Here is a 27,001-nt window from a genome sequence, read left to right as displayed (position 1 = left end):
ATTGAATTATGGAGTTTAATGTGCCAGAACCACTTTGATTATGAAGCACGCCGTAGTGGAGGACTCCGGAAATTTAGACACGTGGGGTTCATTAACGTGCACCTAAATCTAAGTACACAGGTGTTTTCACATTTCACCCCCATCGAAATGCAGCCGCCGCAGCTGGGACTCGATCCCGCGATCTCGTGCTTAGTAGCCCAACACCATAGCCACTGAGCAACCACGGCGGGTGCCGTGTACAATGACTGACCAAGAGGGAATGTAATGTATGATATGCATTGGTGCGGTGCCGCATGCGTAGCTGTCGCAGCATTGGATATGGAAAGCGGGCAGCACATTCGCAGAACTTTAACTTTGACACCACCTCTTGCAGAACTGACGCGTAGTAATAAACAAGTGAAATGCTAAAACCAGTGCTAACACCACATTGTTCAGGTACGTGAGAGGTGCGGGCAAGCATCGCAAGTCAATCCAATCCACTTATGCACTAGCATATCATAGAGTTCGCGAGTTCACGTCTCTTGTGCGCGTCATTTGAATTTCAAGCGTGAGCATCGCTTCTTAATGCTTTTCAACGATGGCGAGTTTGATGGTGAGTTTTACAGTGCAGTTACCACAAGTGCTAGAATGTTTGTATCTAAACAAGTGCAACTGCTTTCGGTTTGCTATAACTGTTCGGCTTGCACTGTTCCCTTCAATGATGTGGCGTTGCTCAGATTCAGACCTTAGAGTGCGCCTTAGCGCCAGAGTTGCCCTAGTTGGTGATGCATTTTATTGTTGCCAACGCATTTCTATCATTTTCAATGCATTTTTATTGTTCTTATTTCACAATTTTATTATTTGTTGTGCTTTCAAGGGATTGAAACTTTATATTGTAATGAAAAGGCTGACAGGGCTCTGTTAAAAAAAGAAAAAAACTAGATGCATACGTTATGCCAGTATTCCAGAAGCAGAAAGCTTTTTTGAAGAGGTCCTTGGCAATTACTGCTATGAGTTGTCTTGAAGAGCATGCCTCCATTCCAGTGCCTTCAAACAAAGGCCGACAGCAGCTGGTTATAATATGAGCAGTTGAGGGGCAGTGCTCACTAGGGTCGAGGTGAAGAAGACAAGCAGCGTACCACTGTCCTCAATCACTGCGTATGTTACGGGCAGTATGAACTGCAGCACTGTCCAGAGCCGAGCACTTGCAATTGCAGCCAGTCACGGGACAGTCAGCATGGTCACTGCACGAAATTAACAAGGCTGACATTACACAACAGAGAACAAAGTGGTCACAAAGCACAATATACCGAGCGGTCTGATGTTGCAGTGAAAAAAATATGTTTCTCTGCTAGCTACATCAATTGCCTGGCTCGACAAGGTTCACAGTGTGCAATTGTAGGTGGTGCCGGCAGTGTAAGACTGTTTTCTGGGCCATGACATAAAACATTGCATAAAGTGGCTAAACCAGAGCTTGTATCATGCAAGTTTAACTCTAATCCAAGGTATTTTCAGAGCAGTTGCTATCAATGACTATCATGCCCTGTACTCCATCTGCATCATTGTGTTTCTACTTTGCTTGCCACAGTGCTTTTGAGTACTTTTCATTTTGCCAAAGAAAGGTAATAAAAGAAAACTGCTTCCCTCCAAAACCACCTTGCTGCTTTTTAAACATCGGCTCATAGCTCACTTGCGCCAAACATTGCCTATCTTTTTAATATGCTTCTGTTTCTGTCTATCACAGCTATCACTGTTCTCAGTGAAAGCATCACAAAACCACTGACAGTGAAGTATACAGGTCAACACACTCATTCATGAGTCAACTCATTCAGAGCCACTCTAGAATCTGAGTGACGCTTGTGAGTGGGTGTGAATCCGACGATGCACTCCTGTGGGCAGACAAAAGTAGGAATCCAACGGTGGAACGAGAGCTCTACACTAAGAGCACTTCGCACAGCTCTCACAGTGGGTTACTGAGCTATTGTGCTGGGCATACACTGGTTTATATCTAGCTACCATTGGACACTGTGGGGTTCTCACACCCGCTCTTGGGACAAAGGAATGACAACACAGTAGTGCAAACAATCACAAGGGCATTTATTGCACCTTTCATAGATCAATGCCTGCTAGCCGAGTTGCTATCCACAAAAAATGCCAATGGGGGCGCGACAAATCTAGAAGTCCGACTCACCGCGACCGGATAACGAGCGAATATGTTTGCCCCAAGCTGGATCCCAACGCCTAGTCGTTCGCATGTACGGTCACGCGAACGGTGGCGCGTTCGAAGGTGGCCACGCGAGACGGTCTCGCAGAAGTATGGATCGGCACACGCGCGCCACGTCCACGGCGTTCGCCGGTACGCCGCCAGAGACCCAGCGTGTTCTCCCCTGCGCCCACAAGTAACCCCGCCGTGAGGCGGCGTTAGCAGCGCAACACTCGCGCCATCTCTCGTACTGCGCCTCACCCAGACCGATTGCCGCGGGCGTCACGCAGGCCACGCGGCAAAGCGGGATTGCAGGAGATGGGAGCTACGCAGGAAAACAACATAGCAGGGTACGCCTGAGAGTCGCGCATCCCCACATCCCCCAACCTTAAATCCCTATTTATACCGGCGAAACATGTTACACGGTCTAACGTCAACCCGTGCTTCGTGAACAAGATGGTACATGCAACAGTGGCCGCGCCGAGGAAATGTCTACACAGTGTCGATAGCATGCGAGCCGACATTGTCCTTGCGTGCACCGCTAGCGTCCACTGGTCACAGCAGCAGCTCTGCAGACTCGACGGCACGATTCCAGGCCAGGACTCTGGAAACGGCGACGCAGTAGTAGAACGAGCAAGCGTCGCTCGCGCCGACGATCCCAGCTGGCGAGCCGCGGTAGCTGTCGGTGATCGCCGGCTCTTTTCTCCGCCGCCGAAGTTTGCGAGCTTGATACAGGCGGCCGCCGAAGTCGCTGCGCCTAACTCGCCACAGCATCACCATTGTCCGGTGGCTCGATCGTAGTCCGGGGTAGCAGCGCAGACGATGTGCAGGTGACGGCAAACCAGGGGTGACTCCAATGACGCATGCGTATACTCAGCACATTCGGCAAACACTACAGTAGTGCAAGGGAGAGGAATTCTGCATGCGCATCGCCCACGTGGTACGATGTTCAACTCCGCTAGCAAAAGATCGGGCAGCTACTCAGATGTTAAGTTCACGTGAACGAAGCTCGCTTCCTTGAGTCGAACGAGTAATTTCAATTCGTGCGAGGCTAACTAGAATGAGGGAAGCAAAGTGCAACACCTCAACGCCACGGTCCACAAGGTTGTGTCCCTCCACGTGCGACAGGCATCTCCGTAAAGCCTTAGGCTAAAGCGTCGCTACCCTGACAACAACCGGCATCCAAAAAACAACACCCAAAATGGGCGCAAAACAGGCAGCCGCCAGGAGACGTCAGCTCTGTTAGGTGATCGTACCCCGCTCGGTGCCCACAGCATCCGAGTTGGCGGCGCCCATCGTCCCAGACGGTGTCGGAGCGCCCGGTGTCAGGCCGCAATACCAGTCAGCCCGTAGTGGCACCCGTGGCCCACGGCCACCCGGCTCCCAGAGCCGCGACTTCATCAGAGTCAAAGAAATAGAGGAAGCTATTTAAATAAGAAATTCAGACCACCCACGAGGCTTCCGTACTCACTCGCTTCAGGCGTGCCCATGCCCATGCCAAGCCTCGCTCTCCCAGGATGCAGACCACGTGGCTCTCGTACCGACAAATGTAATTAAAAAACACTTGCGAAAAGGCTTAGCATGTTGACAAGTTGAAACACACTACAGCCACCGTCGCCTCGCTCAAGAAAGCACGCCGCCGACGCTAGCGATCAAGATCCACGCTAGGCCTACGCTTCGTTTCAAACAAAGGTCTCGAACGAAGCAAAACTGTTAAAACTATCGTCCAATACCCCAAGAGGTCCACGTTGGAGCCAGATGTGGGGTTCTCACACTCGCTCTTGGGACAAAGGACAAACGATCACAAGGGCATTCATTGCACCTTTCATAGGTCAATGCCTGCTAGCCGAGTTGCTATCCACAAAACATGCCGATGGGCGCGCGACAAATCTAGAAGTCCGACTCACCGCGATCGGATAACGAGCGAATATGTTCGCCCCATGCTGGATCCCAACGCCTAGTCGTTCGCGTGTATGGTCACGCGAACGGTGGCGCGTTCGAAGGCGGCCACGCGAGACGGTCTCGCAGACGTATGGATCGGCGCACGCGCGCAACGTCCACAGCGCTCGCCGGCCCGCCGCCAAAGACCCAGCGTGTTCTCCCCTGCGCCCCCAAGTAACCCCGCAGTGAGGCGGCGTTAGCAGCGCAACACTCGCGCCATCTCTCGTACTGCGCCTCAACAGAATGCTTCGCATTAATAATGCTACCTGGCGCAGAACACAGAATGGTAAGCTATACTGCCATCTGGTGTATAGAAGAGGAGAGAATGTGCGATGTCAAAGAGAAGTTCGTTTGGGTTTAATGGCACAAAGGCAACTAAGGTCATGCTGCGCCAGTCACAAGAAAAAATAAAACAGAGCGTTAGGGCAGGTAAACCTGCCTTACATTATAGTTGGTGTAAATAACCAGTTTTTTCTAAAAAGTCAAACAGGTTAGCAAATGGCACTAGGGGGTCATCTGCTAGTAATAGAGCAGGGTGTAATGGCTGTAAGAGCTTCATTGCATTTTTCACAAGTTGGCGGGTTTTCTTTTTGGAGAAGGAAATTGTGCGTCAGATGTGTGTGTCCAATTCGAAGTCGACACAAGATCACCTCGTAGAACCGTTGCTGGTGACTGCATGATTTCCACTGGCCAATTACAGGTTTAATTAGCTGAAGCTTGTTGCTTAAAGAATTGTCCCAATCGCGCTGCCATTTTGACGTCAAGGCCTTCCGAATCGCATTGACACTGTCTTTATATGGAAGTGCTGTATTTTGAATGTTTTGTATGCTGCCATTGATGCGCATCTATCCGCTGCTTCGTTACCCAATATCCCAACATGGCTTGGTACCCAGCAAAACGTAATTGATCTGCCATATTTGTTTGACGATAATGCGTTCAAAATATCACCTAACAAGGGTTCACTTTCGGATTTCATGTGTAGAGCCTTCAGTACGCTCAATGAATAAGTGTATATGATAGTGTTTTCAAGTTTGTCAGCAATGATCTTTTGAACTACCCTCCATATTGCGTACACTTCGGCTGTGTAGACTGAGGCATGCTGAGGTAGTCGAATACTTGTTTCCCAATTTTCTGTTATGGCCCCCACACCCACGTGTTTTTTTGTTTTAGAGCCATCAGTATAAATTCCATGCAATTTGTATACTTGTCTTGAAGAGCGCCTTGTCTTGAATCATTTTTTATAATGTGCTCATGTGGTGTGTCTCTTTTCTTTAAATGTGTTAGCGTCCAGTCACATAACGCTATGAAATCACACCACAGGGGTAAACGTTCTGGCTTTCTGGCAACCTGGAGGACTTCCTGAGGGATGTCATAATCCCGACAGTATTCTTCGTATCGAAGGATAAGCGGCCTAATCATGCTTGGTTTATTTGTATAATGTAAGCATGAGCTGCACTGTGTGACGATGTTGCAGCATATGTGTTGTGGTGAGGATTGGATTCTGAGTATGTCGGAAAAAGTTAGTAGCGCTCTGCGATGCTGTAAAGAGGATCATTACATTCAACATGTAAGCTCTGGATAGGTGATGTTCTGTAAGCACCGCATCCCAGTCGTAGTCCTAGGTTATGAACTGGATCAAGTGTTCGGACATAAGATAGTCTGGCTGAGCCATACATGATGCTACCATAGTCTAATATGCTACACACCAAAGTGCAGTAGCTGCGTAGCAGGCATTTACGGTCAGAGCCCCACCGTTTCCGGGAGAGGATTTTTAGGATGTTAAGTGCATTGTTCGCTTTGATTTTAATACTATTTATCTGCGCGAGAAAGTTCAACGTTTTATCAAACAGAACACCCAGAAACTTGTGTTCTTGTTTTACGGGTAGTGCGGCGTCCTGTAGATTGAGGATGGGATCTGCTTGTAGGCCTCTTTTTTGTATAAAGACAACACTTATAGTTTTTTCACTTGAGAAGCGAAAGCCGTTTTCAGATGCCCACTGCGTTAGTTTGTTCAATGTAATCTGAATTTGTGGTTCGCAGGTTGCAATGTTCGATGCACGACATGTAATTTGCAGATCATCCACATATAGTGAATGCATTATAGAGGATGGAATTAGATTATGGAGCGAGTTCATTTTCACCACAATGTTGTGCTCAATACGCATCCCTGAGGTACTCTGTTTTCCTGAATAAATATGCGGGACAGCACCGTTCCTAAACGCACTTGGAATGTTCGATCGGACATGAAATCAGCTAGACATTTAAGCATTCTGCCACGGATCCCTAAATCCGCTAAGTCCCTAAAAATACTGAACCTCCATGTTGTGTCGAACGCCTTTTCAAGCTCAAAGAAAACTGAGACAATATTGCTTTTGTAGAAAGGTCGCACGTATCTCATTGTTATATTCAGTTTCGTTATTCATTTCGGTTCTTTATTCCCCAGGGGGCGCTTCTGTTCTTCATTATATATATTGGTTGTATATGTTTAATAAACGGCTTTTACTTCGGGACGGCTGGAGTCTGACTTCCACCTTCGGTCAACACCACATTGGCGACGAAGATGTCGTGAACGTACCCCCAGCCCCGCTGCGCCGTCCGTATCCGCCACCATGAGCTTCACCGGGCTTGCTCCGCCGCCGTTTTTCCTTCCGACGCCCGGCCGTCCCTCATTGCCATGGGAGCAGTGGGAGCAGATGTTCAACGTGTACTTGCTGGCATCCGGAGCCGCCGCATTCAAGCCGGAGCAACGCAAGGCTATTCTTTTGCATTGTTTGGGGGCGGAGGGCCAGCGTATTTACCAGACGCTACATGCAGGGACGAGCGCCGCAGCACCGGCCGCGCCAAGTGCCGCAGCACGCGCCGATGACAAGTCTGCCGTGGCCCCTCCTGACGAATACGACTCTGCACTCGCCGCATTACGGCTACAGTTTTCGACGTCGCGCAACGTTATCATCGAGCGTCATCGCTTTCACCGCCGCAGCCAACACACAGGCGAGTCCGTTCATGACTTTGTTGCCGCTCTACGGGAGCTAGCGTCACATTGCTCGTTTGCCTCGCAAGATGATGCTTTGCGGGACCAATTCGTTGCCGGTGTAGCTTCCCCTCGCGTACGTGAGCGGTTACTGCTCGAGGGTTCCACACTTTCATTCGAGAATTCTGTTCGAATTGCACTTCAGTTTGAGCAGGCGGCTGAAGAGCTAAAAGAGCTTTCTGCTTCGGTCGAAGCAATTTCATTGCGGCAGCGTCGAAAACCATCGTCGCATTCTTCGAAAAAAAGGAATTCACGACCGGCAGCCACCGTAGAGCAGAATTTAACGAGGAGCGCGAGCGGCTCACGTGCGCCGCAGCGGAACCGCCCCCCTCAGCGGTACCGAGAACAGAGTAGCCGCTCCGGCTCGCCACATTGTTTCCGATGCGGTTCGCGGGACCACATCGCGTCAGCGCCACAGTGCCCAGCGCATGGCAAGACTTGTTCGTTTTGTGGTCACAAGGGCCACTTTCAAAGGGTATGCAACCGCAAGCTAACCCAAATGCAAGGCCGAGTACGTGAAGTTGAATTTCATTAGGATGTTTCGTCATCCAGCAGTGCTGAGGATGTTTTGACTGTGCAACGTTCCGCGCGTAGCGGAATTCATATTCAATTGCAAGTCGCGAATGTCACTTTGACATTCCTTGTTGATTCAGGGTCGTCTGTTTCAATCCTGTCGGAACAAGACTTCAGTCGATATTTTCAGAGCGTTCCGCTCCTGCCTGCTCCGCATGTTAGTCTGTTTGACTACTCTCAACGGCTGATTCCAGTGCTAGGTTGTTTCCAGGCAAACGTTCGATTTAAAGGCCGCACAGCGTCGCTACGTTTTTATGTTGTTCACCGAGGCACTTCTCTGATCGGTCTAGACGGCATTAAAGCCTTGGATCTTCGCATTGAGGGTTCTGCTCTCAAATGCCTATACACGTCCGTTACTCCGCAGCCGACTGTTGTTGACCCGCTATCCTGTTCTATTTCCACATCGTCAAGCACGCAGCCCCGTAACAAAGCTCTTCCGCCAGCCTTAGCACATGAGTTCAGTTCACTTTTCAGTCCCGAGTTGGGTCTTGCTAAGGGATTCACGCATCGCATCAAGACACGGCAAGGCGTGCAGCCTGTAACTTCGAAGCTTCGCCGTCTGCCGTATTCTCTCCGTTCACCAGTATCAAATGAGCTTCATAGGTTGCTGAGCCTTGACATCATCGAGCGGATCGATGCTTCTGAATGGGTGTCCCCCATTGTTGTTGTTAACAAGAAAGATGGTAGCATCAGGATCTGTGTAGATCTTCGAGAGCCAAACAAAGCTATTGTTCCAGACAGTTTCCCATTGCCCCATACAGAGGAGCTGCTTCACGCTTTGGTAGGCGCTACACACTTCTCCAAACTTGACTTGGCTTCTGCTTACCATCAGGTTCTCTTGCACCCTGACAGCAGGGATCTGACAGCTTTCATCACCCATGATGGCCTTTTCCGTTTTAAAAGAGTTTGCTTTGGGTTGGTTTCTGCCCCAGCGGCATTTCAGAAGATGATGGCGAAAATCCTTGACCGCTGCCCTGGCGTGTTGTTCTACATTGATGATGTCATCATTTTTGGCAAGACCGCGGAACAACACCTTTCAAACTTGAAGACCGTGCTGCAAAAGATCAAGAACGCAGGTCTGAAACTGAACGACAAATGCCTTTCCGACGTTCCAGAACTTGCCTTTCTAGGGCACAAGGTCACTGCACGTGGTATCTCGCCACTTCCAGAGAAAGTAGACTCCATAGTTAACACACCAGTGCCAACTGATGTGGCCACTCTTCGTTCGTTCCTGGGCCTCGTAGAATACTACTCCAAGTTTGTTCCACACTTGGCACAAGTGGTTGAGCCTATGAGAGTCTTACTTCGCAAACATGAGCCATTCATCTGGTCTGCCGAAGCAGACAGCAGTTTCCGGAGGGTCAAGGAAATGCTTTCGTCAAGTACAGTCCTCCAGATGTTCGATCCGTCATTGCCAGTAATTGTGTCGACCGACGCGTCCGACTGTGGGCTGGGAGCAGTCCTGCAGCAACAAAGTGGCCACGAGCTCCGCACAGTCGCTTTCGCATCTCGTACACTGTCGCCTGCAGAGAGAAAATATTCAGTCGGTGAACGAGAAGCACTTGCGTGCATTTGGGCGTGTGAGCGATGGCACACGTACCTGTGGGGTCGCCATTTCACAATTCGAACAGACCACCAGGCACTGGTGTCCTTGCTGTCGTCACAAGGACATGGAAGACGCCCACTTCGAATCGCACGCTGGAGTGCACGACTGCTTTGCTACAATTTCACTGTTGAATACCGCAAGGGGTCCACAAACACTGTAGCAGATGCACTTTCTCGGCTACCAGCACCTACCTCGGAGGCAGGGATTGCTAAGGAGGAAGAAATTGTCTCGTTCATTGAGCCAGCCTGTGTGACTAAGGAGAAGTTCAGGCAGGCCGCCCTCGACGACAGTTGCCTGGAAACCGTCAAGTCATTCGTGCTGAGTTCCTGGCCGCCAAAGAAGTCCATACCAGAAGAGGCGAAATCATTCTACGCCATTCGGGAAGAACTTTCTGTTGTCGATGACCTGCTTCTGCGTGGAGAGCGCCTCGTTGTTCCGTCCTCCCTCACGGCTCAGATCATCAGCACCGCGCACGAGACACATCCGGGTATCACGCGCACGAAGGCGCGACTGCGTGAGCGGTTCTGGTGGCCACGAATGGATAAGCAAGTGGAAACGGCAGTAAAAAACTGCCATATCTGTCTGGAGGCAGATAAGTCCGCCAAAACATCACCAGCACCGTTGCAACCTGTTGAATGGCCTGAGCGACCGTGGCAAAAGCTTTGCCTAGACATTGTTGGTCCCTTAGAGCATGCAGCCTACAACAGCAGATTTGCTGTAACGCTTGTTGACTACCATTCGAAATGGCCAGAGGTGTATTTTTGCAGCGAAGTGTCCACGAGCACCGTGAAAGACTTTTTAAGAAGTGTTTTTGCCCGTGAAGGCTACCCGGAAGAGATCGTTTGTGACAATGGACCTCAGTTCACTTCGCGTGAGTTCATAACTTTCCTGCAACACAGAGGCATCAGTCTTTCACATTCTTCAGTATACTACCCCCAAGCCAATGGGCAAATAGAACGTTTCAATCGTACATTGAAAGACTTCATTCAAGTCTCACTCCTCGAAAGACGACCACTCCGGCAAGCTGTCACAGAATACCTTGCCATTTACCGCTGTACTCCGCACGCCACCACCGGAGTCGCCCCAGCAGTTCTGCTGCATGGTAGAATGCCCCGAACCAGGCTGGATATCGTGGGTTTCTCGGCACCAGCATTTGCGGAAGATCCAGCCAAGGAGTTGGCGCGACTTCGTCAAAGGGTTCGGCGTCAGCAGCAAAGCAGCAAGCACTACACGGACAAAAGAAGAGCCGCCAAGAAGACGAAGATAGCCGTAGGCGATTTTGTCCGTGTCAAAAAACCGTCCGTTCGGTTCAAGGGAGACTGCGCCTTTTCTTCACCCACTGAGGTGATCAAGAGGAGGGGGCCAGCCTCTTTCCGACTTGGAGACGGCCGTACGTGGAATGCCTCCAAGCTTTCCAGGGTTCCGGAGAGGGGCACCTGGGGACCAGGCCCACCTGCCACGCCGCAGCCGCGGTCTCCTGAGGCGCTGCAACCTGCCACGCCGCAGCCGCGGTCTCCTGAGGCGCTACGGCCTGCCACGCCGCAGCCGCTGTCTCCCGACGTGCTGCAGCCTGCCGTGCTACAGCCTCCTTCTCCCAGGACGCAGGCACTGTGTCCTGGCATACCGCAGCAGCAGTCAACGAGCCCGTCGCCAGTGCGACGTCCAACGCGGCCGACCCGAGAGCGCCGGCCACCGGCCTGGCTCAAAGACTATCAGACCAATTAGTTCGTGGTCTGTCATTGTGTACATAGGTTGTAAATATATGTAAATAAGTACAGTGTGCATGCTTTGGGGTTTTCGTTACTAATACTTACTAACAACTAACTACTAAAAATAAGGGAGGGAGTATGTTATATTCAGTTTCGTTATTCATTTCGGTTCTTTATTCCCCAGGGGGCGCTTCTGTTCTTCATTATATATATTGGTTGTATATGTTAAATAAACGGCTTTTACTTCGGGACGGCTGGAGTCTGACTTCCACCTTCGGTCAACACCACACTCATGTTCTAACCGAACTAGATGATCTGTTGTAGAGCAGCCTTTCTCGTACCAAGACTGATGGTTATCGAGCAGGTTCTCAGTTTCGAGGACGTATGCCAATCTGATGTTTATAATGGATTCATAGGACTTGGCAAGACAGCTTGTGAGTGCTATAGGTCGGTAGCTCGTAGCTGTTGTAGGATGCTTTCCAGCTTTCAAGAAAGGGAATATAATGGCTTTTTTCCACTCATTCGGCATTTTTCCTGTTTCCCAGATTATGTTAAAAAAGCGGAGCAATGTCTTAACTGCTTTTGGAGATAGGTGTTCAAGCATTGTGTAATGTACTCTGTCCGGACCTGGCACTGTTTTTTTGCCAGTAGTGTGTACTCTGTTGATTTCGGGAAGTGTTAAAGGGGCATTATATGATCTCTCCGAACTTCCTGTTCTCGTTTTTCTGCTGATTGTTTATATTTTTGAAATTCAGTGGAATCGTTTATTGAGCTTGATATGTTATGGAAATGCTGCCCTAATATGTCTGCTTGTTCTTTTAAATTCGTTTGTGTACCTGGAGGTGAGGGTATGGGGATTGTATAAGGAGCGTACTCACTTCTAAACTTACGAACCTGATTTTTTTGGATGTTATTGAGCTATTGATGGAGAATACATACGTTTTCCAAGACTGTCTTTCGGCTTGCCTACACGTGTACCTGGCTTTCGCCTTTGCTTTTTTGAAATACAGGAGGTTATCTTGTGTTGGGTATCGCCGAAAAATACCCACGCTTTGTTTTGTGCTTTTTTTAGTTTGAGTACACTCATTCGTCTACCAAGGTTTTAGTTTTTTCCTTAAGAAGCCGGAGGATTGCGGGATCGTCTGTTCTGCTGCAGCAAGTATGGAGGCAATTATCTTTTCATTCATTTCGTCTACTGTTTGATCATCTGGTGTCATCCAGACTGGCCTTCTCGCTGAAGAGAGGCCAGTCTGCTAGATAAAGTTTCCAACGGGGTGATCTTAATGGTACTGTAGGGAAAGGAGATGTTTTTTTTTTAATAATGCCTGGCATATGATTACTACCAGAAGGATTGTTAATAACACTCCATTTAAAATCGAAAAAGAGAGATGGAGTGCACAGCGCCAGGTCTAGACAGCTCATAGCTCCTGTGCTTAGGGCGCACTAGATTGCCGCACCAGTGTTTAAAAGGCCTACTTCGTTTGTCAGGATAAAATCTTCAAGTGTTTGTCCCCTGGTGTCAGTTGTTTTGCTACTCCATAATATGTTATGAGCGTTAAAATCACCTGCTATTAAAAAAGGTTTAGGCAGCTGGTTTAAAATTAACTCCAGAACTCTTACAGTAAAATGTGAATGTGGTGGAATGTACATTGAACAAATGGCAATGGTTTTATGAGCTAAAACCGTGACAGCAACGGCTTCTACGTGAGTATTAACGGCAACTTCTCTAGCTGCAATGCCGCTCTGTAGAACGATAGCTACACCACCCGAAAGCCAGTTCGCCTGAGTACGGTCGCGCCGTACAACAGTGAAGCCTTTTAAAATGTTTTTGTGCTTTTCGCCTAAGTTTGTTCCTTGTAAGCACAAGGCCACAGGAGAGAAGTTTATTACATGTCTTTAATGTCACCTAAGTTGTGTGAAAGCGCTCTACAATTCCAATGGATAATTAAAGCCATATCAAAATTGAAACATAAGAAATGGCACTACGGAAAAATTAAGAAGTGAGGTATTAAGTGACATGGATTTAAAAATACTACTACAAATGAGTGATAACCTTTAGGTTATCGCTTTTTTATTTTGAGCGGTTATTGGGATTTTGTCCCCATTACGGCGCTCAAGAGAGCGCACGTCCTTCGGTGTCGATGACACCGGGGTTATTGTGTCGACCTCCATTGCTCTCTCTGAGGCGCTGGAGGACCGAGAGTTTGGCGCCGAGACACGTGTCTCGGGCCTTGGGGTTCGTTTGATCTTAGGGCTTTGCGGGACTGGTGTATGCAGGGCCTGCGAAGATGATGGAGCAGCACTGGCCGCTTCCACCACGGGGGCAGGAGGCGTCACTACGGGACCACTGTGCGTGGGCTCGCACGCCTCCTCAGGCCTCTGTGACGATGCCCCCACCTTCGTCACATCGGCATAACTGCGTCGCGAAAGGTACGACAGTCGCTTTCTGGCGTCGAAGAACGAGATTTTTTCTTTAACAGTTAGTGCGATTTTCTTTTTTCCAGCAAGGGCAAGACTGCGAGTAAGTGGGATGATCTCCTTTGCAGTTAACACAATGTGGTGAAGAGGGGCAATTCTCAGATTGGTGATCGTTGGAGCTGCATTTAGCACAAGTTCTTTGTCCTCGGCATGCATGTGAAGCATGTCCAAATCTTTGGCACTTGAAACATCGTCTGGGATTCGGAATATATGGTCTCACATTGACTTTGACATAACCTGCATCGAGTGAAGTAGGCATTATGCTTGTTCCGAAGGTGAGTATAACATGTTTGGTGGGGATTTCTTGGTCTTTTCTGCGTATTACTATTCTTTGTACTTTAGTAACATTTTGTTCCTGGAAACCTTCCAGCATTTCCTCATCACTTAAACCAATAAAGTCTTTTTCAGATATTACTCGCCTGCTTGTATTAAGTGTTCTGTGGGCTGAAACTTTGACTGTCGCGTCGCCAATACTGGTAAGTTGAAAGAGCTTCTCTGCTTAATTTTTATCATTCAGTTCTAGGAGGAGGTCCCCACTAGACATTTTGGAGGCTTTGTATGTCGGTCCGATTTTATCTTTCAGGCATTTGGCTACAAGGAATGGAGAGAGCTTTCTTACTGGCACGTTGGTTTCGCTGTGGACTACACAGTACTTGGGGAAAGATTGAGCATTGCTTCGAAAGGAGAATTGGAATTGTACTTCGGTGCGGCATCTTTTCAGATGCCGATCATAGACAACAGAGGCTTGCGCTGCCATAGGAAAATGTGTATGTTCGGCAACAGCACCGACCGCCCACCACGGAGCCCAACGAAGGGACACAGCAAAGCTTGTGCTCAAGCCTGCACGACGCCAGTCGTACGCCGTCACTATAACCAAATATGGTGTACCCAAGGTAGGATAGCCACACAACGTTAACCCTTGCCACCGTGGAGAAAGGAAGTAAATGGAAAAGAGAAGAAGACAGGTAAGATCAAAAAGTGAGAGATAAAGACGAAGGTTTGAGGAGAGAGAGACAGGAAGAGGCGACCGCAGATTTCCCCCGGGTGGGTCAGTCCGGAGGCCAAAGGTCAGTCTACATGAAGCAGAGGCCAAAGAGGTGTGTTGCCTCCGCCGGGGGGCCTTAACGGTCCGAACACCCGGCATCGGCTCAACCCCCAGGATCCCCTTTCCCCGGACACAGCTAAGCCGCGCACGGCTACACGCGGGAGGGTCCAACCCTCGTGTGCTCGGGTACGTGGTGTCGCAACGCACCAAACGCCTGCTGACGCAGACGCCCCTACGGGGATGTCAAAGAGAAACGCTTTCTTACAATACAGGAACCAGTTAGGTGGGCACGGATTCTACCCTGACTGAAAAAGCCCAGGGAGGGACTAAAGGATGTTTTTCACATGACAGCGAAAACCAGGGGTCTCATATGGTGGCAGCCAAAGACCATGAGACACTTCAGTAAAGTGGCACTATTGGCCCTCACCCTTGCAGGAATGGTGCAACAAGTGCTTTCACTGCTTGCTTGAAGCCTTTGCTCCTCTCTATCCACAGAAGTGTGCCCATCCCAGAGTGAGGAAGGTGCAAATCTGATATTAACCCATTTATCTTTTGTATGGTCACGACCCCATGTTGCCGTTTGACACCATCCTCCCTTCTGTGCCATGTGTTGCAACTGAGTAGGCTTGTGAAGTCAACGATGGCATTCACATGGTGCGGCAAGTTGCTCGATCTCATTTATTAGCCTCGCAGCATACACAAAAAGAGCATTACGACCGGTGCCATTGCTATGTTAATTTCGACCCAGGTGCTCCTTTGGTGCCCATGTCGACAGGCTGGCCTCTCCCAGAAGCTTCTCTCTCATTACACAGAGCTTTATGAGGTCCTACATCCTAAATTTAACGAAGAAAACACATGTACTGTATGTTATAAATCTGTAGAAACACTAGAACACCTCATACTAAAATATGATGGTATCCATCCTGATGTCGATGCGGGCACAGTCACGCCCTAGGGTTCAGAGATAACAATAGTCATATAAATAATTATGCGGTGGAAATTATCAAAAAGCGATTGGAGGATTGGTGGCTCAAAAGCAGAGAGGTGACATAAGGTTAAAAGTGTAGGAAGACGTATTTAAAGAAAATGGCAAATTTTAATAACTTCCAACACCGTTAACAAAAATAAAAAAGCTGAGCATGGTGGCAACTGCCATCACCCCATTTCAAAGGGGACGCTCATAGCCTCCAACCATCCATCCATCCATCCATCCGTCATGTTAACGACGTCAATTACGAGATCTCGCCACAACAGTTTGATCTATCCTCAAGTCCGATGCCTGTTAGCATCGTGCCCATTTCGTGGATGAAGCCATACTTTGCTCGCAATTAATTGCTTAGCATGTGCTGAGACGGTGCTTCAGCACCCGGGGGTCCTGTTACGGAATGATAAAAGAAGAGGAAGGAAGAAGATCGCAAGACGCTGGCTGTTGCGTGTTGTTGCTGGTCAGCCATCTTAACTAGTCTGACTCTGCTTGTGTATATTGTAACGATGTTAGCAAAACAACGATATTTATTAAAGGCGAACTTGTGCCCACAAGTAAAAGTCACTGCGGTCATGAAGAAATACGCGGCAGTCGCGTTCTCAAAACTGGGCTCCAACCGTCTTCTTCTCCTCGCGTGACACCTCGTGCGCATGGCGCGGGCGAGCCGGGTCCAACTGGCTGCCCGTGCCACGAAGATCACTGCCTGTTGTTTCTGAACAACACCACTGTACGGCGTGCACAGAGCCCAATGCAAAGGGCGCGCAACTTGAATGTTACCAAGTTTGTCGTGGCATTATCCCCCTCCTTACCGCATCGGCCCGATGCGTGAGAGGAAGTAGGGGTTCCTGTGGGCTCTCACTTTTTTTGTTGTTGTTGTTCATGACCTCTCCTGGTAGGGTTTCATGCGGACACCATGCACAACTTCCGTGGAGTTGCGCCGTCTTGGGCTCTCGTGTCCAGCGGATTTGTGTCCGCTGGACACGTGCTCGCCGGTTTCGTGTCCGCGTAAGTGATGTCGCTTACGCGACGAAGTATTTCGTAAGGGCCGAAGTATCGGCACAGAAGCTTTTCAGACAGTCCACGGCGTCGCACTGGGGTCCATACCCACACCTTGTCACCGGGCTGGTAATTAGCTTTACTACGGCGCTGGTTGTACCGGCTGGAGTCGATGCGTTGTTGGCGGCGTATTCGGTACCTTGCCATCTGTCGTGCCTCCTCGGCTCGTTGCAAGAAATCATCTAGGTCAGATGAGTTATGGTTTTCTTCATCTAACGGCAACATAGCATCCAAAGTTGTGGTTACTGCTCGGCCGAATACAAGTTCAAACGGGGTGACTCGTGTTGTTTCCTGAACGGCCATATATATGCGAAGGTGATGTATGGCAAAATTTCGTCCCACAGCCTATGTTCAACGTCGACATACATCGAAAACATGTCGGTCAGTGTTCTGTTGAGGCGTTCAGTTAAACCGTTTGTCTGAGGGTGGTACGTCGTAGTTTTCCTATGATCAGTATGTGTCATTTGCAACAAGCATTTCATTGGGTCCGCAGTAAAGGCCGTTCCACAATCGGTAATAACAACTGTGGGAGCGCCATGCCTGAGTACGATATTGTGGACAAAGAGTTTTGCAACTTGGACAGCCGTTGCATTGTACACGGAATCAGTTTCTGCGTAACGGGTCAGATAGTCCGTGGCCACAACTATCCACATTTTGCCTAAAGATGATGTTGGGAAGGGTCCAAGGAGGTCCATACCGACTTGTTGGAATGGGGCTTTTGGTGGCTCTATTGGCTGGAGGAGGCCGACCGGTTTTACGGATGGAGTCTTGCGCCTTTGACACTCACGACAAGTCTTGACGTAGTGCTGCACTGATGCTAATAACTTGGGCCAGCAGTATTTCAGACGAATCCTGGCGACTGTACGGCTCACGCCCATGTGTCCAGACGTCGGCTCATTGTGACATGCATGCAAAATTTCTTCTCGCATAGATGTGGGTACGACAAGTAAAAACTTTGTCTCGCTGTTCTCGAAGTTTCTCTTGTAGAGGACACTTCCTCGCAGACAGAACGAGGATAGCCCACTAGAGAAAATACGCGGGAGTTGAACGTCGAGTCCCTCCAGGCGCTGTATAAGTGGAAGCAATTCCGGGTCATCTCGTTGTTGTTGAGCAATTTGTGACGCGTCAACAATGCCAAAAAACGGGAAATCCTCTTCTTCTGACACAGTTGTCTCGACGGGTGCGCGTGACAAGCAGTCGGCATCGCTGTGTTTCCTCCCGGATCGGTATACGACAGTAATGTCATACTCTTGAAGCCTAAGGCTCCATCTTGCTAGTCGTCCGGATGGATCCTTGAGATTCGCCAGCCAGCAAAGCGAATGGTGATCGCTGACTACTCTGAGTGGTCTACCATAGAGGTAGGGCCGAAATTTACATATTGCCCAAATGACTGCAAGGCACTCTTTCTCGGTTGCGGAGTAGTTTGCCTCTGCTTTCGAGAGCTTACGGCTGGCATAAGCAATTACTTTCTCCTGGCCGTTATTGCACTGCACTAGTATGGCACCCAGGCCGACGTTACTCGCATCGGTATGAACTTCAGTGTCGGCTGTCTCATCAAAATGGGCAAGGATTGGAAAAGTTTGCAGGCGTTTCCTTAACTCGTCAAAGGCGTCTTGTTGTTCGCTTTTCCACCTGAAAGGTTGATCTTCTCTTGTCAGTATTGTAAGGGGCTCAGCAATGTTTGAAAAGTTTTCCACAGATCTTCTGTAGTATGCGCATAAACCCGAGAAATGTCGCACTGACTTTTTGTCTGTGGGTGTCGGGAACCTCGCAACAGCTGCTGTCTTTTCGGGATCTGGCCGAACGCCTTCAGCACTGATGACGTGTCCGAGAAATCGAAGTTCATCGAAGCCGAATTTACATTTTTCCGGCTTAATTGTCAAGTCTGCTGCGCGAATAGCTTCTAATACTAGTCGCAGGCGCTCTAGATGTTGGTCAAATGTGGTAGAAATAACGACCACATCATCCAAATACACTAAGCATGACTGCCATTTCAATCCTGCAAGCACAGAGTCCATCATTCGCTGGAACGTTGCGGGCGCGGAACAGAGGCCGAATGGAAGTGCTTTAAATTCGCAGAGGCCATCGGGGGTTACGAATGCTGTGTTTTCACGGTCCCGTTCATCCACCTCTATTTGCCAATATCCCCTCTTGAGATCCAGGGAGGAGAAAAACTTTGCACATTGGAGCCAATCTAACGTATCGTCGATACGCGGAAGGGGGTACACATGCCGCTTGGTTACGCTGTTCAGTTTACGGTAGTCGACGCAGAATCGAAGTGCGTTATCTTTTTTCTTAACGAGCACTACCGGAGATGCCCATGGACTGCTGGAAGGCTGAATAACGTCATCTGAAAGTATCTCCTCTACTTGCTTCTTGATGACCTCCCTTTCTTTTGGTGAAACTCGATACAGGTGCTGGCATACCGGTCTTGCGGCGTCCTCTGTTATGATACTGTGCTTCGCAACAGACGTGCGCCGTACCTTCGAGGACGTAGAGAAGCAGTCAGAAAAATCCTTTATCAGGGCATATATCTGTTTCTTTTGGGCTTCCGGGAGTCTCGGGTTGACGGCAATTGATCTGTCGACACTGCAGGTTCCTGGCAGGGCAGTTGACGTAGTTAGGCTGCATAATTCGGTCGCTTCACAGAACTCGTGGAAATAGGCAATAGCTGTTCCTTGTGCGATGTGTTGGAATTCACTACCGAAATTTGTAAGTGCGACATTTGCACGGCCATCGCTTAACTGAACAAGGCCCCGAGCCACGCAAATACCTTTGTTGAAAAGGAGCTTTATGTTTCCATCCGCTATGCCTTCGCGGTCGGAAAATCTTTCAGGCCTTCTCCTCAGTGGTCATCGACGGTGATTCTAAAATCCTTAGCTGCGCTACCGTCCGCACTTCTAATTCTAGCGTTGCAGAGCAGGCTGCTATTGCTCTTGCATTGACGGACAGTGTACATGACACGATTTATTCTGATTCCAAGGCCGCTGTCAGGGCCTTTCAGATGGGAATGGTGGCTCCCCAGGCCCTACGTATCATCCAAAGTGCCAAAGACACGAAACATCACTCTTTGGCCTGGTTCCCTGCGCACCTTGGAACCATTGAGGGTGCCTCGATCAACCCCAACGAGGAGGCGCACTCGGCTGCACGAGGTTTGACTGACCGTGCGCTGGGCAATGCGTCCTCTCCTGGGCGACTCGAGCCTCTCTGCTCGTACAACGAAATCTGCAAATATAATTATCTGTCAAGAAGACTCCTACCTTCGCCGCACTCCTCGCTGTGCAGGGCCCAGGCAGTCACTCTAAGACTTCTGCAAACAAGCACTTACCCGAGCCCCGCGGCGCTGCACACAATGTACCCCGAACGGTTCCCAAGCCCGGACTGCCCTCTGTGTGGTGATTATGCGGACTTCGAACATGTCCTGTGGGGCTGCGCCTCTGCCGGTCCCCCTTTTACTCAAGAGGAAATGATGAAGCTAATTAAGGCCCAGGATCAGACCTCTCAAATCCTGGCAGTCCAGAGGGCTCGCGAGAGGGCCGTCAGGTTTCACCTGATGGTCCCCGAGTGGGCCTAGCCAGGTGACGTGGAGCTTGCTTACGTCTATAGTGGACCGAATAAAGTTGTTTCTCTCTCTCTCTCCAAAAGAACTATTATACTGTAGCGTGGCGGCACAGTTACGTCATCGTCAACGACGCGCAGTGCAGCGAGACGTCGCTCCTCCGATTCTTCCACAGGTATGGCTTGTTTTGTCGAGAAAGATACGCTGGACCTACGTAGGTTAATTACGGCGCCGTTAGCTTGTAGAAAATCCATTCCCAATATAAGTTCCCGTGAACATTCTGGTAGTACAATAAAGTCAGAAACGTAAGTGAAGCCTTTTATCGTAAGTCTTGCAGTGCATCGGCCAAGGGGCGTAATAAGATGACCACCTGCCGTGCGTATCTGCGGACCAGTCCACTTCGTCACAACTTTATTAAGGTGCTTCGCCATCTTGAAGCTTACTACCGAATAATCAGCGCCAGTGTCGACTAAGGCATTCAGCTCGCACCCGTCTATTATCAACCGCAAATCTGACGTAATCGTTTCGTTCCTGCACCTGTAGACTGGAATTGTCTCGTCACCGCAATGGAATCGCGTTGGAGGATCTTCGTAACTCTGGTTATCAGCGGCCTCACCTCCACAGGGCGCTTGCTTCAGTTTTCCTGGTGTGGGCTTGGTGAACGACGCCTAGGCAATCTTGGAGACGCGCGTGGGCTAGGCGATCGGTAGCGCATGGGCGACGGTGATCGTGGTTGACGTTGGCGAGGAGTAACGGGGCGTTGGTGCGTCGACAAGTATTCTTCGATCTCCGCTGGCCGTTCACCGTTTCGGCGGCATGGTGCGCATAAGGGAAAACCCCTTAACCCAACTTGACAGTACGGGCAGAACCTATAGAGGTGACCTGCTTCTCCGCAGTGGAAATACAGAGGCCTGCGCTCGTGGTCACGCCAGACGTCACTTTTCCGGGGCCTTTGTTCCACAAAACGAGGTGCACTACGTGCTAAGATAAGATACCGTGCGCGGACTGCAATGATGTCTATATTGGTGAAAGTGGCAATTCTGAACGGTGTCTAAAGGAGCACATGAACGATGTGAAAAAGAAAAAAGTCACTTCCAGTGGACTCGCTGAACACTCAAAAGCCAAGCAGCACGATTTCAACTGGAGCCAAGCTTCAGTCATCGCCCAAGAAAAGAACTGGACAAAGTGACTGTATCTGGAATCTCTGACTATCCAAACAACCGCACACACGCTTAATCGAAACGATGGCAATCTCCCGCCAGCATATATGCAAGATGCCTGAAGCAATTTTGATGCGGATTTAAGCTGAAGGTTTTTTGCCTCTCAGCTCAGAGAACAAGGCTTCCGTGAGAAAGCCCAATCGTTTAAAATTTTAGACAACTCCATCTTGGTCGGCGTTCAGTATTTTATTCCTATTATGCCACCCAAAAAAGAAACCAGCCGGCGAGGCTGCAGAAAGGAGCATGGCACGACATATGGCACGACATAAGGCATGCTTGGCCCACTACTATTTCTTATTTATTGTAACGATATAGTTGATGCAATAGAGGCCCCTGTCAATGTTCGTCTGTTCGCAGACGACTGTATCATCTTTAACGATATTATTACAGTTCATGGTCAACTATCTCTTCATTTAGCCTTAAACAACATTCTTGAGTGGAGCAACAAGTGGGGAATGAAACATAACTCAGATAAATCTGTGCTTCTACGTATAACAAACATAAAACTACCACTGAAATTTTCTTATTCTATTGGCCAAGATCCCTTGGCCGAAGTGAGCGAGTACAAGTATCTTGGAGTTACAATTACTAACAACCTAAATTGGAACAGCCACATTGTTGCTACCGCCTATGCTGCTTTCAGAAAGCTATGTCTCCTTCGCCATAAGCTTAAGCATGCATCCCATGAAGTAAAATCATTAGCTTATACCACATTTATTCGACCCAAATTGGAATACTCATGCGTTATTTGGGACCCGTTGACCAAAATCAAAATTAACGCCCTTGAAAGGATACAGAGAAGAGCCATACGTTTTATTTTTTCCAAATACGGCCGAGGAGAGTCTATAACTGAATTACTGCGGACAAAGTAGAAGTAGATTTCGGCAGCGGCGGCAGCACCCTGCAATCACCGCTTAATCTTGGCACTGTCTTCACGTTGTCGCAGGAATAGACGCTGTTTCGGACATAGCAGTGCCTGCCGCTTGGGCCCGTGGAAAGTTCGCCATCGTGGTCAGCTGCGAAAAGGATAATCTGCCTACATATTCGGAAGCTTCGACCAACCTGACCGCGCTGCATTGCACAGCGGGACTACTGCGCAGGCGCCATTTCAGCGGACCACATCAAGATAAATAGCGTTCCTTCCTGCGGTGGCACCCTGCAATCACCGCTTATTTTGGTACTGTCTTCACGTTGTCGCAGGTCAGTAATTAAGTAAAACACTTTTTGCATAGCGCTATTGCTGCTTCCGCTGCCGAAAACATTTTGCTTCTTGCAATGTCAACATTGTGTTCAACATGTCATCTGTCTATATCTGACGACTGCACTGTAGAGTGTAGCGAATGTCGTCGCATGTATCATTTAGGAAAGTGTGCAGGAATCACAGAAAAATATTTCAAAGGTAAAAATGCTGCACAGAAGGAAACTTGGCGGTGTCCGCCCTGCCGGAGTCCGGGATCAGCTTCAGTAGAAAGTAACAACCATGATGGTTCAGATATCAAAGCAATTCTGTCTTCCATTAATAAGAAGCTTGAAAGTCTTCCGATTTTTATAGAAAAGGTTCGAAAGATGGAGCACAGTCTACAGTTCATGTCAAACAAAATTGACGATCTTGAAAAAACAATCAATCGCCAGGACCATGAAATTAAAGAGCTAAGAAAGAAGGTAGCAGAACTGGAGGCAAGAGATGCCACTCGCGCAACCGCACAAAGTGATCTTGAGCGACAGACAAGTGAGCTAGAATACAGAAGCAGAAGGCTGAACTTGGAAATTCGTGGGGTCCGTGTAGTGCCAAATAAAAACCTGATTGCATCACTAAACACAGTCACTGACAAACTTAAAGTTCCCCATGTGGTCGAATCGGACGTGGTATTTGTTCATAAGCTACCAGCAAGACCAGAGACAATACCAGGAATAATTGTTCGCTTTGTTCAGCAACAAACAAGGGATGCGTGGTTAACGAACAAAAGTAACCTGAAACAGTCCGCCCCGATGGTTTTCATTCAAGAGAATCTGACGCGGCAATGCCAGGAACTGCTCCGAGAATCAAAGAAAATGGCTAAGGATAAAGGCTATGAATACGTCTGGTACAGCCACGGTAAGGTTCTGGTCCGGAAGACGAAAGGAGCATGTGCTGTTCACATTGGGAGCTATGCTGACCTTAACCGACTCTAGACAACCTAATCACCACTATGTTGCTTTTGTGAAAGTAACTTAAATGACAAATCACTGTTATCTGCCAAATGACCTAAACGACATTGTATGTAGGCTATCTCCTAATTCATGCAATGCGTGCACCTAAATGTGAGGTCGATTAGAAATAAAGTCTTGTGCCTAGAAGAGATTTTCATTCCAAAACTCCGCAGTAACGCTGACTGAAACTTGGAGCACTAACGAATGAGACGTCTTTAGACTTTCCAATTACAGGACATTTTATTTAAATCGCATGCATGGCCGTGGTGGGGGTGTTGCTTTGTTGGTTTGCAAAAGCATTGAATGTCAGCTATTGGATTACTTTACCCAGACAACCCCTGATTATGAAGTGCTTTGTGTACGTGCAAACAATAATGTGTTTTCAGTTCGTTATCGACTAACAAATGGCGATATTGCAAAGTTTCTTGATTTTTATGATCAGTTCCTTTCATTTATGGCAGAAAATAGGTATACATTAATTGCTGGCAGAGACTTTAATATTGACGTCAGTTCTACAAGCTCTGCTAGCCGTGACTTTAATACTATCATACTGTCTAATGGTTTCATAAATACAATTAACATACCCACGAGAGTGGCACTTGAATGTGTGTCAGTCCTAGATCTTCTTATTACAAATTTGTCTGACAATATTATTAGGTCAGGTGTTTTGTCATGTTGTCATGTCAACCATCTTCCAATATTTTTATGTGCGGAGATATTGACACAAAGTAGACCAATACTTCGTATAATTAAGTTTCAGTTAATTACACCTGTGGCACTCAGGGCATTTTGTAACAGTCTATTGCAGGCAGATTGGAGCGATATAAAATCTCTTTACGCAAACAATGCTTACGATAAATTTATTGCAATTTTCAAGCGATTATGTCATTTGAATTTTCCGCTAAAAGAGGGCAGGTTAAATTCTAAAACACGAAAACCATGGATAACGCCTGAGATCCATCATCAAATCAAAACAAGAGATTTCAAATCAAACAAAAGATAAACTTTACCAAACATTCCTACATACTCATTTACTGGAGGATTGGCTGGCCTTCAAGTCTTATCGCAACAAACTTACAATACGCTTGCAATCCGCGAGAACTCAGTATCAATCCACATATCTTGAAGTTCCTGGCAATCGTTCTGACGTACTGTGGTCTAGATTAAACACACTCCTTCATCGCGGCCACTTTACCGCCCCTGTTTCAAAACTAGAAGTAGACGGTATAGATATGGATGGATCAGATTTGGCTGACGCATTTCATAATTTTTTTCACCGGTATGATAACGACCAGAATCCCGGCTGATGCGTGCGAATACGTAAGTGCTCACACCGCTCAATCATTGTACTTGCGTCCTGTCACTGCCCACGAAGTCTTAACAATAAACAGTATAAAATATAGCGCCAGTTGTGATATCGACGGAATACAAATACGTCCTGTCAATGACGTGTCTTATGTTATCGCGCCGATTTTAGCCTATATCTTTAACATTTGTATAACTCTGTCTTTCCTTTAAATATGCAAATAGCAAAAGTGACCGTGCTTTACAAAAAAGGTGACCGAAATAACTTTGGTAATTTAGACCGGTGTCTATCTTGCCTGTGTTCTCAAAGGCCTTCGAAAAAATTCTGCACACTCGATTTTCAAGTTTCATTGATAAATATAATTTATTTACACCTAATCGATTTGGTTTTTTGAAAAATAAATCAGTTGAACTGGCGCTTCTGGAGCAAAAAGAGTATATTCTTAAACAATTTGAAAATACGGCGCTCGTCCTCGACATTTTTATTGATTTTTCAAAGGCCTTTGACTTAGTAAACCGTAAAATATTGTTAAAGAAATTGCATTGCTATGGTATTCGTGGACAAGCCTTAACGCTTATTGACTCTTATTCATCGAACAGACAGCAGGTCGTTCAGATAAGCGACTCTATTTCCGGAGTGAAACCTTTGCTGTGTGGAGTGCCACAGGGCAGTATTCTAGGCCCACTATTATTTAATATCTATCTTAATGACATTATAAATATTAATTGCGAGGCGAAATACATAATATATGTTGATGATACCAGCATACTTTTTTCAGGGCATGATATTCACGAGCTTATCATAACTTGTAATCACACAATGAAAACGCTAGAGATGGTCAGCAGCAAATGCTATGCGTATTAACGAAAATAAAACAAAAGCAGTTATATTCCGACCAAAAAATAAAATTATTCCACATCATGAAGACTAGTACTGAGTACTCGCACTATTGAAATAGTTGACGATTTTAAATGTCTGGGCATATTTTTTTCCGCGAATATGAGTTGGCATTACCACGCACGACATGTCCTGCAAAAATTAGCGCAGGCGACAGGTGTAATTGGTCGGTTTCGATACTTACTTCCAAAAGGAATCAAGCTTCTGCTCTATCACTCGCTCTTTAGCTCTCGTTTAAATTATTGCCAACTAGTATGGGGTACAACGACGGCCACTAATTTAAATCAAATATACTTGTTTCAGAAAAAATGCATTAGGTATATTTTCAATGCACCTTTCGCGGCATCTACTAATGTTTTATTCTGCAGTTCAGGAATAGCTAAAATACACCAGACATACAATTATACGTTAAGCAGAAAATTCAAATTAGAAACTCGTAAGAACATAACAAATTTGCGCGTTCCGGGCAATTTAAGAATTAGGCATTTAAATTATCCCACGCGTCATGGAGAAAATTGGGAAGTAGACACAGCACGATTAAACTCCGGAAAAGAGCGCTTGTCTTACACTCTTCCGTCCCTTCTCAATCACTATGACTTTAACAACTTTGACTTCTTTGATTGTTCATATCAGGATATCCGCAAGTTATACACAGTGATGTATAGCTTTGAGATTTCTACTACTTAACACTGGTTTTATCACAAACTTTTATCAAATCCATAACCGTATCGAACTTTTTCATCTGGTTGTATGCAACTGTCTGTAACATGTTGATTTCTATATTGTTTTTTTTTCCTGTACATTCACTGTACTTATTCTAGACATCTGTAATTTGATAGCATTTCAGCTATTCATTTTTTCTAAGTAACTGTTTTGCATGTATTTTTATGACGACTGTAAAAACTGCCTTAACTTCTGTATTACCTTAACATTTCCTTTACTTAGTGTGTGCCCTATAGTACTACGCTGTCTGTTAAGTTTCAATTTTTATTTATTTTACGGTAGTGCTGTTACCGCTGAGAAATTTTTCTATGGGGCTGTGGCCTAGTCAAGCTGTTTTGAAAAACAGCTTTGTCACAGTCCTTCTTTCCGTATCATTGACAGAATGAAAAATAAAGATTGATTGATTGATTGATTGATTCAAATGATTTTCACACCCTTCAAACGAGGCGAAAAATAATATGCCTCAAGTTTCTTTAGTCCGTGTTAAACCGTAAATTTTC

At 47.4% G+C, this 27,001-nt stretch overlaps 1 protein-coding gene across 4 annotated transcripts in view; it reads right to left on the bottom strand.

The window, feature by feature from the left end:
* Positions 1 to 788: 788 nt before the first annotated feature.
* mio (GATOR complex protein mio) overlaps positions 789 to 27,001 on the bottom strand; it is a 547,780-nt gene continuing 521,567 nt past the window's right edge. For all 4 annotated transcript variants that reach the window (XM_072286650.1, XM_072286651.1, XM_072286652.1 and 1 more), the window contains one exon: positions 789 to 1,223. In XM_072286650.1, the coding sequence (XP_072142751.1) occupies positions 1,127 to 1,223 (97 nt within the window). In that variant the 3' untranslated portion in view covers positions 789 to 1,126. The remainder of the gene's footprint in view (positions 1,224 to 27,001) is intronic.

The sequence above is a fragment of the Dermacentor andersoni genome, chromosome 2, assembly GCF_023375885.2.
Source record: "Dermacentor andersoni chromosome 2, qqDerAnde1_hic_scaffold, whole genome shotgun sequence".
Classification (NCBI taxonomy): Eukaryota; Metazoa; Arthropoda; class Arachnida; order Ixodida; family Ixodidae; genus Dermacentor; species Dermacentor andersoni.
This window is presented reverse-complemented; position numbering and strand designations above follow the sequence as displayed.